This window comes from Bidens hawaiensis, unplaced genomic scaffold, assembly GCF_021521415.1.
Source record: "Bidens hawaiensis isolate Kalapana, Puna unplaced genomic scaffold, B.hawaiensis_p1.1 tig00019079_1, whole genome shotgun sequence".
Classification (NCBI taxonomy): domain Eukaryota; kingdom Viridiplantae; phylum Streptophyta; class Magnoliopsida; order Asterales; family Asteraceae; genus Bidens; species Bidens hawaiensis.
In genome coordinates, this window is record NW_027492896.1 from 333,250 (window position 1) to 351,591 (window position 18,342).

The 18,342-nt window shown below is 35.9% G+C and overlaps 2 protein-coding genes across 2 annotated transcripts; one reads left to right on the plus strand and one right to left on the minus strand.

Moving 5' to 3' along the window:
* Positions 1-4,377: 4,377 nt before the first annotated feature.
* LOC143557638 (binding partner of ACD11 1-like) lies at positions 4,378-6,858 on the minus strand. Its single transcript, XM_077046670.1, has 5 exons — positions 6,810-6,858; positions 6,083-6,186; positions 5,937-6,012; positions 5,770-5,853; positions 4,378-5,028 (listed from the first exon to the last, which is right to left on the minus strand). The coding sequence occupies exons 1-5, from the start codon at positions 6,813-6,815 to the stop codon at positions 4,534-4,536; spliced, it is 765 nt and encodes a 254-aa protein (XP_076902785.1). The 5' UTR covers positions 6,816-6,858; the 3' UTR covers positions 4,378-4,533.
* Positions 6,859-14,092: 7,234 nt separating this feature from the next.
* On the plus strand, positions 14,093-15,427 carry LOC143557639 (akuammiline synthase 1-like). The gene has a single exon (XM_077046671.1). It carries the CDS (start codon positions 14,102-14,104, stop codon positions 15,425-15,427), a length of 1,326 nt encoding a protein of 441 aa, XP_076902786.1. The 5' UTR covers positions 14,093-14,101.
* Positions 15,428-18,342: the final 2,915 nt, after the last annotated feature.

Below are 18,342 nucleotides of genomic sequence, written 5' to 3' on the forward strand. Positions count from 1 at the left end.
TAATCATATAAGGTGTTTCTTAATCGTTTCAAGAATTTTTAAGCAAAATAAAATTAACTTTTGTCAAATGTTTTTCTTAAGGGTAGCTTGTGTAAAATTGAAAGCTTCATGAGGCCTATAAAAATGAACATACTTTCACTTTTCTCACTAGAATATATATTACCGTAAATATGCACCGACAGTCACTCGGGTCACCGGCTTCCAAGCTTCAATGCCTCTTCTCCGGCACCGGAGCTATCAACAACGACAATATCAACACCAACAACATAATAATCTCAGAAGACAAATTAACATCGTCCTCCACCGACAACGAAGAAAGCAAACCACAAAAACCTAGTCAACAGAAATCGATAAATACGAGACTTGTCCACCTGATTCCGATCCTCACGTTCTTCTGCTTCCTTATCCTCTACCTGTTCTCTCACGATCCTTCCAATACAGGTAAATTTTTATATAATCTAATGTTAAAGACTTAAGGCTGAGGGGTGTGGGGCTTCAACGGGGGCGCTAGAGCCCCTCCGCTCGCGCCCCCAGGCGCTAACACCACACCACCGGGGCGCTAACGGGGGCGCTAACGGGGCGCTAACGCGAAAAACAATGCAAGCGTGAGCTGGTTAGCGGGAGAAGAGAGATAGGAGCACACCTTTTGAGGTAGCCGAAAAAAACAAAAAAAAATATATTTTCTATACGGAAAAGAGCCGTTGAGCTCATATTAAATTAAAAAAAATATTTTTTTAAACTATAAATATATACCTTTATAAAATATACTTCATTTCACAATTATACACCTTTCCTCCTAAAATCCTCTCAAAACTAACACAAAAAAATGTCGTGGTACTCGTCTGATTCCGATGATCTTGTATTAGATTAGTGTTATTATTAAGTATTATTGTTTGTTTAATTTTTAGTATGTTTTTTTTGTAATTTGAATTTTAGATATTAATGTGTTTTTTTATTAATGTGTGTTTTTTTAATAATACGTCGTTTGAATATATTTATAAAAAATTAAAAAAAAAAAATTTCGCTGGAGCCCCTGCTGGAGCCCCTCCACACCAGGGGCCAGGGCTCCAACAACCCCCTTATCCAGTTTCTCTCTCTGCCACACGTCATAATATTATTGGTTGGAGCCCCCACTAAAGCCCCCATTAAAGCCCCCCACACCCCTCAGCCTAAGAGCCAGGTGTAGTGTGTCTACGGATTATTATTTATTAATTATCCAGTATTTTGTGATTGCTCAGTACTGTACTATGTTATATTATGCTATATTGTACTACGTTGTACCATGACATTAACGGTTTTCCTTCAAAAAGTTTATATCATATAAATTCAATATTTAAAATATGTAATTCTCGTTTATATTAAGATAGTTTGAATATGTTTGATTAATTTTTATTATATATTTAATATTCCGGATTAATAGCTTGTAACTGATTTCATTTTCTTGTAATTATACCTTGCTATTGCTAATAATAAAATGAAGTGGGTTTGATAAACTTATTAGCAGATTCAACATTTTATTAACATTTGTTGGTTTTTAATTATATAATAATAATAATAATAATAATAATAATAATAATTTGTGGGTTTAATTGAATTAGGTAATGATGTCGGTGGTGGGTCTACGGCGATTCGGAGAGATTTAAGAATGTCGGTGCTAGAATAAGTGGAGTACAGGTGGAAATTACAAGTATAGGAGCGTTTGGTGGTGAAGAATGAGGCTATTTTGGTAAATTTGTGGACAATTATTGTGGCTGACGCCCCAGATGTAATTAGATATATTATTTAGCTAAATTACCATAATAATTGGTTGCTTATTTTGGGACAATCAATGATGTATGAAAGATTGCAACCGTCCCTTGATTATATCTTTAAATATAATTATTTTTTGTGTCCATTTTTACTACTATAAAATTGAGTTCCTATTTCAGTTGAGAAAAACTAACATGAATGGATATCAGACACATTGGGTCTACTCCGACTGCATAATAATTGCTTCCACTGTTTACCTTATTGCGAGCATGTTTGGGATTGAGTTTGAAAAATGCTTATTTACTTATTGGTGTTTTCAAAAAGCTAATATATTAAAATATGTTTGACAATCATAAAAATCTTCCCTATTTTAGCTTTTTGAAAGGGTTAAAAAGCACTTTTTCAAAAGCTTTAAATCCTGGCTTTTTGAAAAAGCCAATAAGTATTTTTCAAACTCAATCCCAAACATGATAGGCAATAAGTATACAAATAAAAGGGGAAAAGATGAAAATGTCCTTTTGATCGAATAAAGGAAACATTTTGTTCATTTGAAATGTGTTTTTCCAAACAAATCTGGCTCCTTCAGAGTTTCGGATTTTAGTCATCACACAACTGAATTTTAATCCAATCCGATACCATGTTTTAAAAAACTAGTCGAGCATACTGTTTTTGGAAATAAATGTATTGGGTTGCTTTTGATGCCCGAATTTTCGATGGCATCTAGGTGAAACATAGGGGAAATGAGAGCGTGTTTATCAAAATATACACGTGGGTTCATTCGGTTTTATGAGGGGATAGAGGAGAGAGATGGCAGACGAGGAAGTGTCCGGATGGTGGCGCGCTACAAATGCTCAAAATCACCATTATGTGACGGGTACTCGTCATGAAATCTGAATGGTAGAAATCATTCAAGATTGAAACTAAAACCAATCTACATCATTCACGAGTGGAGCCTTTAGGGGACATGGGACCCTAAAGAGATCATTCAAGTCTTGAAATCAAATGGTTGTACAAACGGTCAATAATTTGAATATTGGATGTTTGATGCCACCTTAAGTTTTACACTTGATTTTTATTTTATGTAATAATCTCGTTGAACTTTAATATTTTACCAAGTCTTTCAAGTTTTAATATTATTAAGTTATTGTAAAATTTTATAGGTGGCTAAAACCAAGTGACATGCTTAACTATGACAAACCTAGAATTAAGTGTTTTCATAAACCTAGAATGACAATGGTGTGCAATAAACATAACGTTCACCCTAAAAAAATAAGCCCAAAAGAGGCTAGGAAAGGAAAAAATAAACCGTAGCCAACAAGGTTAATAACAAGTTAATTAATTGAAGTAAGATGGGGTTGACGACTCCAGTGATATATCATTTCAAAATCTACAGGATCAATCGATTTTCAGTAACAAAATATATAGCGGATTTATAAACTACTATAACAAGGTTTATTTAGTAATTTGTAAAGATTCTTGTTACTATATGAATCCAAGCCTAGAGACTTGCGAAGGCCCGAGTCGTAGCACAAAGAGTGGCACATCACGACATGAGGGGGAGAGGATATCTACAAAATAGAAGATCGTTAAGTCTCGTCACAGACATATCAAAGATTTTCATATGGCCAACGATTGGCGTGCGAATAAGCATGTGTATATGAGACTATGAGAGTTGTAATGTATTAAATGAGAGAGGTGAGGGTGTTACTGATGCTACCTTAGTTGTTGATTTTTTTTTGTAACGCTCGCCTTGGGTGGGCTCTCATACTTACTCGTTTTGTGTTATTGTCTATTTGTGGAAGACCATAGTTGTCTTTCTATGCCCCAATCTCTTAATGCAAGGAGATCAACCTCTTTTGGCGTTAGGGGTTTGCATGTATTATTAACTGGTTTAGTTGACATTGTTTGTTTATCTTATCTGGTTTTGACAAATGTTTCGTTGGTCACATAGTATTCTAAAGGTTTACTAATCAAGATTTATATTTTATATCCTTAATACCGTCTGGTGTTTTATCCTATGGGTACCCTAACTCAAAAACAAGTCCCTTTATTAAAGTGTTGTCATGACGAGGACATACGTCGTTTTATTAAAGGGTTGTCACCACTGGTACAAGTACATATGTCTTTTTATTAAAATGTTGTCATAACTTGAACATAGTCTTTGGATAATTGGGGTGTTACCATTCAATGGTAATGACTAATGACTTCATTCAGTGTAACATCATACTAAGAATGAAAATAGAAAACTACAACAGTAAAAGACTTATTAAAACTTCCAATAAAACATGTATTAGCATACTAAACATATTTGTATATTCTAAAACTTTTTAAATTCACTAACTTTATTAACAGTAATTGTAGGTTGAAACATATTATACACATAAAAATAGTGTAAACAAGGCAAGTTGTGAGTTACTGGAAATCAACTTGTTAAAAGTTTGAGTTGAGCCGAGCTTAACCAAGCTTGAGGCCGATCTCGGACCTAAAAATAAATTCATTTAATAAACGATTTCAAGTTCAAGCTTTACTAAACATAGCCCTCAATGTTCCTATTTGATGAAAACACATGATCATGTTGAAACAAAGTTGTTCATATAAGCATTTTGATCACTTTAAATCTTGACCAATAAACAAAACATAAACAAACTAGTTAAACACATACAAGATTCAAGACTATCAATGTCTCAATAGTGCATAACCTGAGTTTAAATAAACATAATAAGGTCTTGCCAAATAATTTGAAGACCAATACTTTAACAAGAACAGACACAGAGTCAGTCTAGATTAACAAACGGTTTGACTCAAACCTTGAACCAATGCAGGTTTGGGCTCGGTTTGACCCAAGCCTTTGGGTGACTCCATTGAATAAACGTTTTGTTTATTTCCATTTTCGCCCTTACCCGTTTTCTCCTCTGTCTGTTGACCTGATTGCGATGCAGTTTTGACCACTTTATTAACTACACTAGTTACCCATGACACACTAGTAACAACATACTTGTTTGTCATAATAGCAGAACCGGCTTTACTAACTGTTTGTTCAGCGGCTGCAAATGCTGACTTGGTGTTCTTGGAAATCTGAAGCTTCTGGTTGATATCTTTGACTTTTTCGGTGACCATGGACGTGCCCGTGTTGACTTTTTGAGTAAGTCCATGTTTCTGGTCAAAGGACTTGGCTTTAGTGACTGCATCTTTACCCAAAACAACACCCTTCGCAAACATATTGCTCAAAGTGGATTCCGGCTTAACTTTAGCAGGAGTGTAAGTGTTCCTTCCACGTGGCTGTAATGAGCTTTTTGATGAGTTTATGTACCGGTGGCAATTTTTGATACGGCACGAAAATATTAAGGTTTTGGGTTGTGATATATTCATATTTAACCCGCTTAATAAATGAGTGGTGTTCAGGTTGACGTGGTTTAACCTGTTTAATTAAACAGGTCGACCTACTAACCTATTTAACCAATTGTTTAAAAAAAACAGGTCGTGCTTGTTTAATTAAACAGGTCAACCAGCTAACCTGTTTAACCCTTTTTTCTTTACAGCCCACCAAGTAGCATTCAGATTGACCTGTTTAATTGAATGGGACATGTAACCCGTCTAACTAAGCAGGTCGACCGTTAAACTCGTTTGACTATCGACCCGCTAACCAGTTAGTAAAACATGTCGACCTGTTAACCCATTTTTCAATCAAACGGGTAATGTTCAAGTCGACTTTTTTTTACTCGTTTACTTAAACAAGTTGACCCACTAACCCATTTAACCCATTATGTACAACATGATTAACAAATTAGCAGCCTGGCCCGCCAACCTGTTTGACCCATTTAGATAAACGGATTAATCAGGTCATGTTCGAGTTACATGATTAATCAGGTCATGTTCGATGTTTTTACACGAATAAAAATACGAGTTCTGTTCGAGTTAACCAATTCAACCAGCCAACTAACCAACCCGATATGTTTGACACCCTTGTTAATAACGTATGGAAATGAAAATTGTAAGCATTTAGAAAAGGGGCTTTCTTACAGGAAGAGTCGTTGCAGCTTCTGGTGGAAGGTTGTACTCCGGTGCAAGGGTTACAGTGACAGTCATATCAACTATTGTTGCTCCCTGATTAACATGTTGAAATCTAAACTTTATTGTATTCATGTAAAGGTGAATATCCTCTTCCGAGCTAGAAGTTAGATACTTACAGAAAGGAGAACAGCAGTATCTGCACCTTGCGAGTCTGTGAAGGTGACAAACGCGTTTTGGGAGCAATCATCATTACTGCAAGCAAAGCTTATATTTAGCGTTAACAGTATAAAAAAAACACGAATGTGGAAATTACCATATCAACCTTTGGACCTCAACATACACAATGTCGCCTGAAAACGAAAAGAACTCGCTTACATCTGTTAGTGAAGCCTTTAAAGAAAGATTGCTAACTTCGACGGTTTTTGCCTGCACATGTGGTTTCATAATACATACAGTTAAAATCATCTAACACAGAGTGTAATTAATTATTGTGGTTTATTAATCAAAGCATGCTACATTTTAGTGCATTTAATTAATCTGGATGAATAGTTGACAGAGTCGTCAATTTCTCTTGTTTTGGATGAATGTCCCCAAAATCATGTGGTTATCAAGCCAGAGCTCGAGCCTTGTTTATTTTTAGGTTTTCTCTCTTTTGGACTTCTATGCATTAACTTCATACTGCACAGCCAAGCTTTGGCTTGTTTAAGCCTTCAAGGTACTACACAAGCTTGAGCTTAGGCTGTTTTAAATTTTTCTTAAAATATATAAAAATAATTAAAAAAGTATATAAAGTAATTAATAAATAATAAACAGCCAAACCCGAGCTTGAAAACTGACTCACAAGCCCAACTTGAGCTTTAGAAGAAGAGGGGCGAAGCTCGAGCTTGAGCTCTCATAAGTGACAACGAGCACAAGATGCATTATAACTTAACGAGTAATGTGCTGAACGTCAAGCTCTGAATTACAATATATCTTCTTCACTTAACTTTGATTAGGTTTTTTCAAGTTAAGCAGATGTATAGGAATTGAACAAAAATACAATCACTCACCGACATTGCGAATGCTAAATATGAGCTGTTCAGCCAGGTGAACCGTGAACTGCTAGGCAGGCACCGAGGGTTTTGAAATGAAAACGTATTTATTTGAATTTGAATTTAAATTTCAAACAAGGCGCCGTGGGAATGGGATTCTTCCGCTACTGTGTAGTATTTATATGAAATAGATGTACTAGTGGTGTTGCATTAGGTACTACTTGTTCATGCATGAATCTCTTTTTATTATGGCATATTCATTTTTACATATGATTTTTTTAAAGGTTTATGTTGCTGTTGCGTGTTTGGTGATACCATTAGCACCAATGTCACAAATTCGTGACACCTCGTGCTATATGTACTTTAAATTTGTTATTTTTGAGGCATAGAGTGTAAAATTTTTGTGTACGCATGTGTGTTGATCCTCATTAGCGCAATGTGTATGCATATGTTGTGCGACATAGGGATTACTATACATGTTGCTTATAGTATTTTTTTAAATGCAACACAACACATGCACGTGACCTAACGACTTGTGATGTTGATATACTGTCGGTCATTAATAAATCAAATCACATTGTATATATAGTCCCTCCAATGGTAATACTACAATTACCCCTTTCTCTCTAAACAAATGATTACTACCATGTCAACGCCGAGTAATGAAAGACAAACTTTTGTGACAAAGTTAACACTGTTCCTTTACTTGTATAGTTGTAGTTGATCTAAAAAGCATAGTCCACGCTATGACTATCGTACTACAAGTCATTAAGAAGTTCTTTCCATAAAAAACATAGTCCAAACTATTCTAAAGAAACCCCTTCAAGGCTTAAAGCATGTATAAGGTTTGTAAAAAAAATTCAAGTTCCGTTTAGTAAAAGAAATAAGCGTAGCAACTAATTTTAAGGTGTAGAGTATAGAAGTGTCCCCCAACACCCCCCACCCCTCTTTTGCCGCCTTTCATCCACCTTGCACTACTTAAGTTTTTTCCATTCCAATTCTAACCGTCCTTTCATGAAAATGCTCATCTTTTACCTACATAGTCTTCTTTCAACTTTTATTTAGTTTCTTTTTAACACAAACAATACTTATTCATATAAAATAACTATAAAAAAAGAATCGAATTAGGAACACAACTTTTGAGGGGGCGAGTATGTCCCGCTCACCCTGTTATTTCGTTTAGTAGGTTAAATTTTTACGATTTTATCAGAAATATTTTATAGGTATTATCCTCGGTCACCCATCAATGACTTCGTTTAGTCGTTCACCCTGTAACTTAACCCCACCTATCATAGGTTGGTAAGTTTTCCAACATTTCTCAAAAGAATATATACCAGTGTTAAAATATAGTTCGGGTGTTCATATGGGCCAAAAGGCAACCCAAATTTGGCCTCTTTAAATAGAGATAAACCTCACAATTTCCTTTCCGCTTCCTTCCGTGGCCGATTCGTTGTTTCCAGTGGACGGTGGTGAGTCGCCAGATCGGTGCCGGAACTAATTATCTATTTATTTCAACATATCACCGGATTCAACGGTCAAAACCCTAGCTACTTGATCCTATTAGCATGAGTATCGAGCCATTCAACAAGTAAACAAAATCCCTAATTATTTACGCTCTTATTAATTAGGAGTTATGTAATTCATTTGCTTACATATTCATGAATCAATTAGATTGGTGAAGTTGGCTGCTCGGGCATTTTACGACGACATAACCGCAAAAGGAGATAATCAACAGAAGTCAGGCAAGACTGATAATCGAGGCATTGCTGTTGTTGTTCTTGATGCTCTCACCAGGTCTTCTTTTATTCTTTGATTTTTCACTGAAATAGTCATCATAATATTTGCTTTTCTATTCTATATTTGATCATAGTGAAGTTATCACATAATCAGTCAAACCACTAGATAAAGATCACTGCTTTATTATAATATAATAATTATAATAACTAGAGAGTGAAAGGAAACCAATTATTTTTGGTTATTTACACAAGGATTTTGGAGAGAATAAGCTTAATACAATAAAACTAATTGCAAAAGGTTGTCAGTTCGAATCCTGAGCCCACTCAAGTTCGATCCCACTTGTGTCATATTTGGGTGGATATTGGCAATGATGGATTTGAGCTAGGCCTTGTGCAAAGGTTGTCGGTTCGAATCCTGAGCCCACTCGGGTTTTCGTCCTACCATGTGTTACGCCAGAGAGTTCTACTCTTGTGGTGGCACAAGGCTGTCAATTGGCAGCCGGCGGTATGGCTTCACGGGGGAACGCCCAAGCCAAACTCTGAAGCCAGCGTGGGCCCGGTTAAGACAACATAGTCTGGCCAGAATGGGGCATCAGGGCTTTCCAAATTTGGAGGGTGCGATAGCCTAAATACAAGAAAGTCGTCGTTCTAAAGAAAAAAATTGCAGAACCTTCTATATATACTAAACTTTAGATTTATTATATTCTAGCTCAAACTCAGTAAATAACCAAAAATAATTCAAATAGTAAACAATTCATTCAATTTAAGCTTCATATTTATCGGTTCTTTTATGGCAAAAGACAAGCCCAGCAGGCCCTTTTGAACATGATGCATGTGCCATTAGATATTTAACATGTGGTCAACATACGCATGATTTGGTTTCAAGTCAACATTTGGCTGCAAAGTGCAAACAACTGTCCTCTAGGCGAGCAATAAACTCTATTTGCTCCAAAATTTTAATCCATTGGGCTTGCTTTAGTGTTGTTAGCCACTCAGTTGTCACATTGAGGGTGGTTTATTGATTAGATTCCATGTCTTGGTTTGTTCATGATATAGAGGCGTTGTGGTTCGATAAAGATGTTTTCATCTTTTACCTTTAGAACAGCTTTCCAGTATAAATATATAAAGTTATATTGAAATTTACGTCAACTCCCACAAGGCCATGCGTGGATTTTTCTTACCCTTTCTGACTTTCTGTACCAGCAGGCACCCAAAGGTCAAGCCATCGAAGCATTGAAATAAAATAAAATGAATACACCATTCTTCTAAATGACAAGGCGTTTAATAATAGGAGAGTGAAATAAGATATGTATACTCTATGTGATGAAGACAGTATAAGCTAGTAACTAATCAAAGTTGATAACGTTATCAGTGCTATACCGCGTTATTGTCGCTCCTGTGAACTAAATACGAATAAGTAGTCTCACTAATCGAATACATGATGTGAAAGATGCAAGAAAGAAGCTTGAATTTGTGTTTTTTAGTAAGTCAAACATTCAAAGTTCATACATTTTCTAATGTTGTTCAGTTCTTTACTAGCTTCTAATCTTTAAATCATTTAGTTGTCAATTTTTTCCAAGATCTCTTAACATTCTATCAGTATATAAAGTACGTCGAATCATTGATGCATATAGAATGGAAACAAGTAATAACTAATAAATAATCCCTTTTAAAAAAACTAATAAATAATTAAACAATCACACGAATTAAAAAGAAATAAAAAGTTGAAAAAACTATTTTCTCTCTGATGTGTTTCTTGTGAACAAAATTTTGACAAGTTGATAAACTTTTGATATTATTTTAAAAGCTCACACCAAGTTTAACTATTTAAGTTGTTCTAACAACCATCGTCCGTCTTCTCTTGGTTTTCTTCACCTAAAGTTACAAACTTTTTAAATAGTGTTTGGAACTACCCCAAATACCCAAGTGAGAATTTCTGAGGCGAGATGCAAGCCGTTTTTACTGATTCTGACACTTCAGGCTTGACTCACCAAGGAACGCCATCAAGGGGGAAACCCACGGAAAAGCCCCTTGATTCAAGTTTCGAACCTGAGACCTCAAACAATGCTAGAAAATTGAGCAATTGCCATCAAAATTTACTACCAGAAAAAACCGTAGCAAATTTGCTACCGAAAATGCCAATCTAACTTAGTTGCGACCGCAACAGTGGTCTCAGTATTTGCGACCACAGTATTGGTCTTAAAATTTGCGACGGAGGCAATTGTCGTCAAATTTGGTCAAAATGTAATGGCAGTCGCAAATTTGTTGCATTATAGCAATTGCGACATACGTTTTTCCCACCGCGCTTTTGATGCAAAATGGTCGCAGCAGGGTAATTGCAACCGTTTGCAATCGAAAATGTGGTCACAAATGCTAGTTTTCTAGTAGTGAAAGATCTCAAGTCTTAACTATCACCCAATGTCATTGAACCAGAATGTCAATTGCACCGAAAGTTACAAACTAAATCTTCACCTATGGGAAACTTTGATGGTAATGCATCGCAGCTTCGGTACAAGGACGAAACAACTTATTCGTAATGTGTTTGTCAAAATAAGCATATGTTTACAACGGAACAGGGACAATTTTACCTATGCTTATAGAATAAAAGTTATGGTTACTCTCAGAATATGAATTAGTGTCTTGATGCAAAAACATTTGGGGGCACCTACAATCACCTAGCATCACCATCATTACGATTTAAGAGTGTTTTTTACTAGTCCAAGCATCACCATCATTTCAATTAACGTACTAACCGCCCCCCCCCCCCCCCCCAATTGTACAAGTTTGGTGAGTTAGTAACTTACTGTCGCATTTCCTACGTAGCAGGTGATGTGACATCATTTTATATTAACTAACCATATCTACAACACATAGTCTTATGATCCGATTTTAATTTATTCAGCCATTTGAATATATTTATGTTTCTATATATCCTATGCCCTATGGTACTCGCATACCCTTACCTGTGGGGTGGGCCAAATAAACAACTTTATAACATCAAGATTATGACAGTGGTTTGAGATCACTTTAAAATATAAGAATCAGATTATATTTATTTATTTGTTTATAAAGGAATTGAACAAGTTGATCAATGCTATGATTTCTATATGTTTGTGTCGCGTTGTTTAATTCAGCCCAGACTCGCACAGCGTACATAGTCGGCGTCTATAAAGTGTAATGTTTCATGCTATCAGATCATGGGGAATATTTACGCATTGTTATGTTTCATGCTACAAATAAAATTTTATTTAAAAGTGTGTAGAGGGACAAGAAGTTAGAATGATTCATTTTTCATGTGTAAGTTCTGACTTCTGATTCATTTTTAGTGATCAATATAACGTAAATAAAACTATAAAAGTAGAATATTTGAGGTAGTTGTTTACTAACTTCTAAGTGATAGAATAACGCTTTTGTTAAAAAAAAATTTGCACGCTCATCACGGATACATAAACTAAGTAAACCAAACCAAACCCAACCCAGTCATGCATAAAATACATTAATCACTGACCAAAGTCAATCTAGTTGGGCAAATTATAATTAATCAATATTATCCCAGAGGCCGACAAATAAATAATCATCACAGAAATACATATATATGTTAATTGTAATTCGCCTGTGGTCTAATGGTATGGAAGTCATGGTTAAAACTTAGGATCTTTGTGGTCTAGCATTCAAAACCTGACTCAAGGGGGTGCTTTCATAGTGATTGGTTTCCTCCTTAATGGTGGTTAGTAAGTCGGGCTTGAAAAGTCAAAATCAGTATAGACAGTAGACATCTCATATCACAAAGGATTTTAACTTCACTCACTAAATCACTATTATATTCATTCTTCAAAAAAACTTAGTTTATACGAGTAAACATGACTTTAGTGGGCACATTGAGCTATTTTACCAAAATAGTGTACTTGAAAAAAACAATTTTTAAAATTGGTGCAATTAGGCTATGTGGTGAATGGGCTTGTACATAACAAAAAGTTATGTCAGCCACTCTCAGTGTCACTGTCACCGTCACGTAAAGGGAGAGTATTCACTACTCAAAAGTGTGTTACAATTTAAGTGAAAAAAATATTATTATTATTAAAACTAATTAAAATATGAGTAAGATTATATGATTGGTTGAATTTGGTTGTGGGTTCCACTCTTTTCGAAAAAGATAGTATGATTAGTCTGAAGCCAAAAGGGCAAATTCTAGTTTTGCGCTCACATTGCATCAAGTGTAACGATTTAACATGTTAAAGTTGAGTGATATGACAGGGAGTGGCATCCCCACTCCACCACGACACATGGTCTTAAAAAAGTATTTATCAAAACGATTATCTAAAGGTATATTGGTTTTTAATGATCCCAACTATTATCTTTTGGTCACTACTGGTCCCAACTAATGAATTGGCTACTAATGGTCCTAACTTTTAAAGTATTTGTTCCTAGCCGTCCGCGACTAACAGAATCCTAACGTCGTTAGTTTCAGGTCGCCGAAAAAACGGTTTTGGCCGGAAAACTCAATTTTTTTCCCGAAAACTCAACATTTTCGTCCCAAACATCTTGTTAACTTCGTATCGGACCTTTAGGAACCCTTTTCTAGTAAAAGCCTCAATTATGGAGGTCGTCGGAAACCTTAGAACCATCGTCGGAATCGGTTGATGGTGCTCAAGTGGTGGTAGTTGGTTAGCTGTGAGTCAATTGGTGGTGGTTGCGGTGTTCAGGTGGTGTTTTCTGGCAAGAAATTTGAATTTTCCGGCCAAAAACGTTTTCCCGGCGACTTGAAACTAACGGCGTTAGGATTCTGTTAGTCGCGGACCATTAGAAACAAATACTTTAAAAGTTGAGACCATCAGTAGCCAATTCATTAGTTGGGACCAGCAGCGAACAAAATGTAATAGTTGGGACCATTAAAAACCAATATACCTTATAAGAAAAGAGTACTCAACCGCTTAATCTTCTTCCAAGTTCCATCTAACGCCACTTCATCTCTCTCTTCATCCTCTCTCAATTTAACTATCACCGCCAACCTTAGTGATTACAGTCCTCTCTGACGACCATCAATATCTTAAAAAAACATGTGACGTTGAGGTGAAAAGATTGACGCAAAAATGCGATGAAGAGAGTTCTTGTACAAAATTTTGTTTCATGCTACCTGGTATCATAAATGACTTTGACACGTGCTTTAATAAGTTAGAATATTTCAAAATATATAGAATTCTATCGTATCCCGCAAGGTAACTCCAAATAATAAATAAAACACTTCGTAAGTTCACTTTGGATTAAATAGATGACCCAAACAATAAATATTAAAGTAAATATACGTATATGCATATTCTGGCCATGTGTATTATATAAAGTTTAGCATATAATAAAACTTAATTATAACACTTTTTAATATAATAATCAATGTTAAAATTAGCTTATTGTCATTCGATGATCCCAACCACCATGTGGTAATAGCATTGTTTGCTACTTTGGAGTCAAACTTGGGATGCTTCTACATGATATATATATATATTTGTTTAGGGCATGCAAATCATATCTATAAGAACAAATACACCACCACTGTAGTCACTATCCTATTTGAGCAAAATGTTGACCAAGCTTTTAAGATTTGGTCGAAGACAGCTTCACACAATTGTCTCCAGAGAGATCATCAAACCCTCTTCCCCGACCCCTTCTCGCAACCGAACATACAATCTCTCGGTGTTAGATCAAGTGGCGATAGAAACACACACCCCGGTTGTTGCATTCTACCCGAATATTGATCAAAGTTCCCATGACAAAACACCCGAGTTGAAGAACTCGCTATCGAAGACCCTAACGCAATACTATCCGTTTGCTGGCAGGGTGAAGAAATATCGCCCGACTTTCGTTGATTGCAACGACGAGGGGGTCGAGTATATTGAAGCAAGCAATGACAGCTCCCTCTCGGATTTCCTACAACGATCAAATCACGAAGATCTTCATCCACTCTTTCCAAATGACTTGTTATGGTTTGACCCACACATTAGAGGTGATAGTGAAGGTGTCACATGCCCGTTAGCGGTTCAAGTGAACAAATTTGCTTGTGGAGGGGTAGCGGTTGCATCGACTTTGTCTCACAAAGTTGGTGACGCGCGAAGCTTGTTAAATTTCATTAACCATTGGGCCGCAGTGAACGCCAAGAAAGATACGTCACTAATTAATCCCAATATTATTCCATGCCAAAGTGTGAATTATAGTAAGTTGCCAAGCTACATAAAAGCAAGATCACGAGATGGTTGTGTGACAAGGAGTTTTTATTTCCCGGACCGAAAGTTAAACGATCTGAAAGCCAAGGTGATAGCCATCGCCAAAGAAGCGGGGCAACCCATCGAGAAGCCTACCAAGATAGAAGTTCTGTCATGGCTAATCCATAACCGCGCAATGACTGCTGCAGCCAAGAATAATTCAGGAACTTTGAAGCCAAGTGGCATGGCCTTTCCCACGGATTTGAGAAGCATGATGGTAGAGAAATTGCCTGGAACGACGCTTGGGAATCTAATCGTCGTGATAGACTTCCCAACTAAGAATCAAAGTGAACTCGCGCCTCATTTCACCGTTGGTGAAATGAGGAAAGGGAAGGCAGCATTTCAATCTATACCAAATTTTGAAGCTGCATTGGAAATAGCTGCAACCATGCCACCTGAAGTTGCCCAAGAGACGTCGAAAAGACTTGACGAGTCTTATATATATTCTAGCTTGTATCGGTTTCCTACTAGCGATATTGATTTTGGGTGGGGGAAGCCGGTAAAACTTACTCTTGGTGGAACAATAAAGAACTTGGTGATTTTCTATGCGGCTCCTGATGACAATGGCATCGAAGCATCCGTGTGTTTGGAAAAAGAAGACATGGAGATACTGCAAAACGACCCTGAGTTACTAGCATTTTGCTAGTTTCTAATGTTATATAGTTGTTGTTTTCTTGAACTTTTAATTTGTGTTGGAGACCTTCCGTTCATTTTTCGAATCATGTCATTTAAAATGGTAGCATGACTCCATGAGTGCAATAAACAAAATATATTGTCTGAAATAAATGTCTGATGTTGCCTACTCCATTGGTTCTTGCACATGAATCTATTGAGTAATTTGACCAACGTAGTGGCCTTGTATGCAGCAAATACCTAAGACACCCGTGAAAGTGATTGTTGGTTGAACACTAAAAATGTGACGGTTTTGATGGCGGCTCCTGATAGGAATCGTATCGAAACAGCCATTTGTTTGGAGAAAGAAGATATGAAGTTATTGCAAAATGATCCTGAGTTGCTAGCCTTTTGCTAGTTTAGTTTCATTATGTTTAGTTGTTTTTATTGATTAATTACAAATTACTTGTTATCATTGGTTTTGTTTTAAGTTACAGATTATGAGTTCATCTTTCAATTGAACTATTCTCTTTTCAAGTATTGTGGGGTTTTTCTTTTTCCAACTTAATTATGTATGTGTTTTTTTTTTCTTTTTTTTTTTTTTGGAATAATCAGGGGTGTCAAAACATTTTGTAAATTATCGATCATACGAACATAATGAATCCAAAGTTGCTCAAGAAATGAATATCTACTCAACGTATTGGTGGTTTGAATAGCATTCACATTCCATCCATCATCTTTTACTCTATAATTTAACTAAAAGTTATATTTTTCAAAATTTAATACGCATTTTTAAAAATATGCCACAACCTATCCACTATTTTTATCTTTATCTTATTCACAAACAATTATTTTATTATATTTCTCGTTTTTATACAATCACAATAATGTAAAGAATGATAAATAGTAGCTTTTTATATATAAAAAGTTGCTATAATTTAAAGATGGATGGGATAAAGTTAGTTTTTTGTAAATTTTTTAAAATTTAAAGATGATGTATGAGATGAGAATGCTTTAATAAGAATATAAAATAGAACAAAATTACAACAATCCTTTTCAGAAAAAAGTTATATAACTTTTTACATGTATCATTAATATATTCCAGCCTATACTTGAAATAATATCAATCCCTATTAGGAAAACAATATATGATCTTGCATAATAGTTTGCATACTTTTACAATCAAAACTAAAGAAATCAAAATCGTTACAGAGAAAATCTGTCAAAAGTTAAAAATCAGTGCTTCGGCTGTGATTCCATATGAGGGAATGCGAGTCGAAAAACCGCCTATAGCGTTTGTCACCCAATACATAGTCCATATTATCTTCTAATATATGTAAAGTAGGATTTTGGCGCCACAATTGTTACCATTTTTGTTTTAGTATATATACTTTACGTTTTCTCAAGCGGACTGAAGGTGTTGTGTAACTTGTTGGTCAGTATATATACTAAAGTATATATACTTTAGTATATATACTTTACGTTTTCTCAAGCGGACTGAAGGTGTTTGTAGGCTTGGTTCTGACCGTGTGGATTGCCCCAGTTCGAATCTCGGAATCTCCCTAATAGCCTTGTTTCCTTTATTCGGTCCTAATCATCACCTTCCACCTTTGCTTTTTATTTGTTTTTTTCCACTTGATCCTAATCACCGTTAACGCTCGGGTTTTATCGACCCTTTTGTTTTAGTTTTGGTACCATCAAAACGTAATCGAACCTGACCGAATTCACGTATACTCAGCGCCCCAACACCGGGGACCGACAACACTCGGGTTTTGCCAACACCCAGGTTTTACCGACCGAATAAACACCGTTTAAATATTTTCTTTTTTTATATCTTAATTTGATTTTTTTTTTTTAGTTTTAACACTTAGCTTTACAACGGTATCGTAACGAACTGACGGAAACCGACAGAATCTGCGTAGACTCACTGCGTTTTGTTTTAGTTCCGGTACCATAAAAAACGTAAAGAAAACCGGACGGATGTTGATTTTTTTTTATTTTCGGTATCATAACGAACACAGTTGGAGCCACTGAATTTGCATAGACTAACCGCCTCTATGTCCGGTATCGACAACGTCCGGGTTTTACCAATGCTTGAGTCTCATCGCGTCGACTTACCGCCTCAACATTGGGACTGACAACGCTTAGGATTTACCAATTTGCCCCGGCACGTTGCGCCGGGTAAAACCCTAGTTTACATGAATGTAAAAAAAATCAAAGCATATGCCCATCTATTATAGTTCACTTACTTTTATGGTGTTGCTCCAAACATGGGTCACATTCTAGACAAGCGTCTTGGGCGCCTTTGACTAAATATTCCACTATTTACTATCAGAACCCCCCACCCAACCCTATAGAGAAGAACATCACTTTGACTAAATGGATTAGGCTTGCAATAACATCAAGACAATATTATGATCTAAACAACCAGACATGCCAACACCAGTATATGGTTGAATTTGAGCATAAACGAGGCCAAAAACCGAAAAATTTGTTTCGCGTTTTTTAAAAACCACCCGGTTACATTTTTTAAGTTTTCGGTTTTGGCTTCGCTTTCAGTTTTTTGGGTTTTGCACAACCTAGCTCAATCAATAATGTTTTGGTTTAAAAATTGGATGAAACACATTATCAATTTCGATGAAACAATAACATTAATATTCGATTAAATTTCATCATCTGCGCGTTACATTATATCCGTATAATAATCAAAAATAAAAGCGGATGAAAAAAAACATTCGAACCCATTCAACATAACCATTAGAATCCCTAAATCAGGCTGCAATCAAATCCTGTTAATAATTAGATCTTATAATATTTGATAAAAAAAACCTGAAATCAAGGCAGAGGTCCTAATTACGCTTCCGGTAACGTTCCTCGAGTTGTTTGGCCGAGGTTAAGGCTTCATTTACTAGAGTTTTAACATCCGGAACGTAGTAATTTTGGGCGATA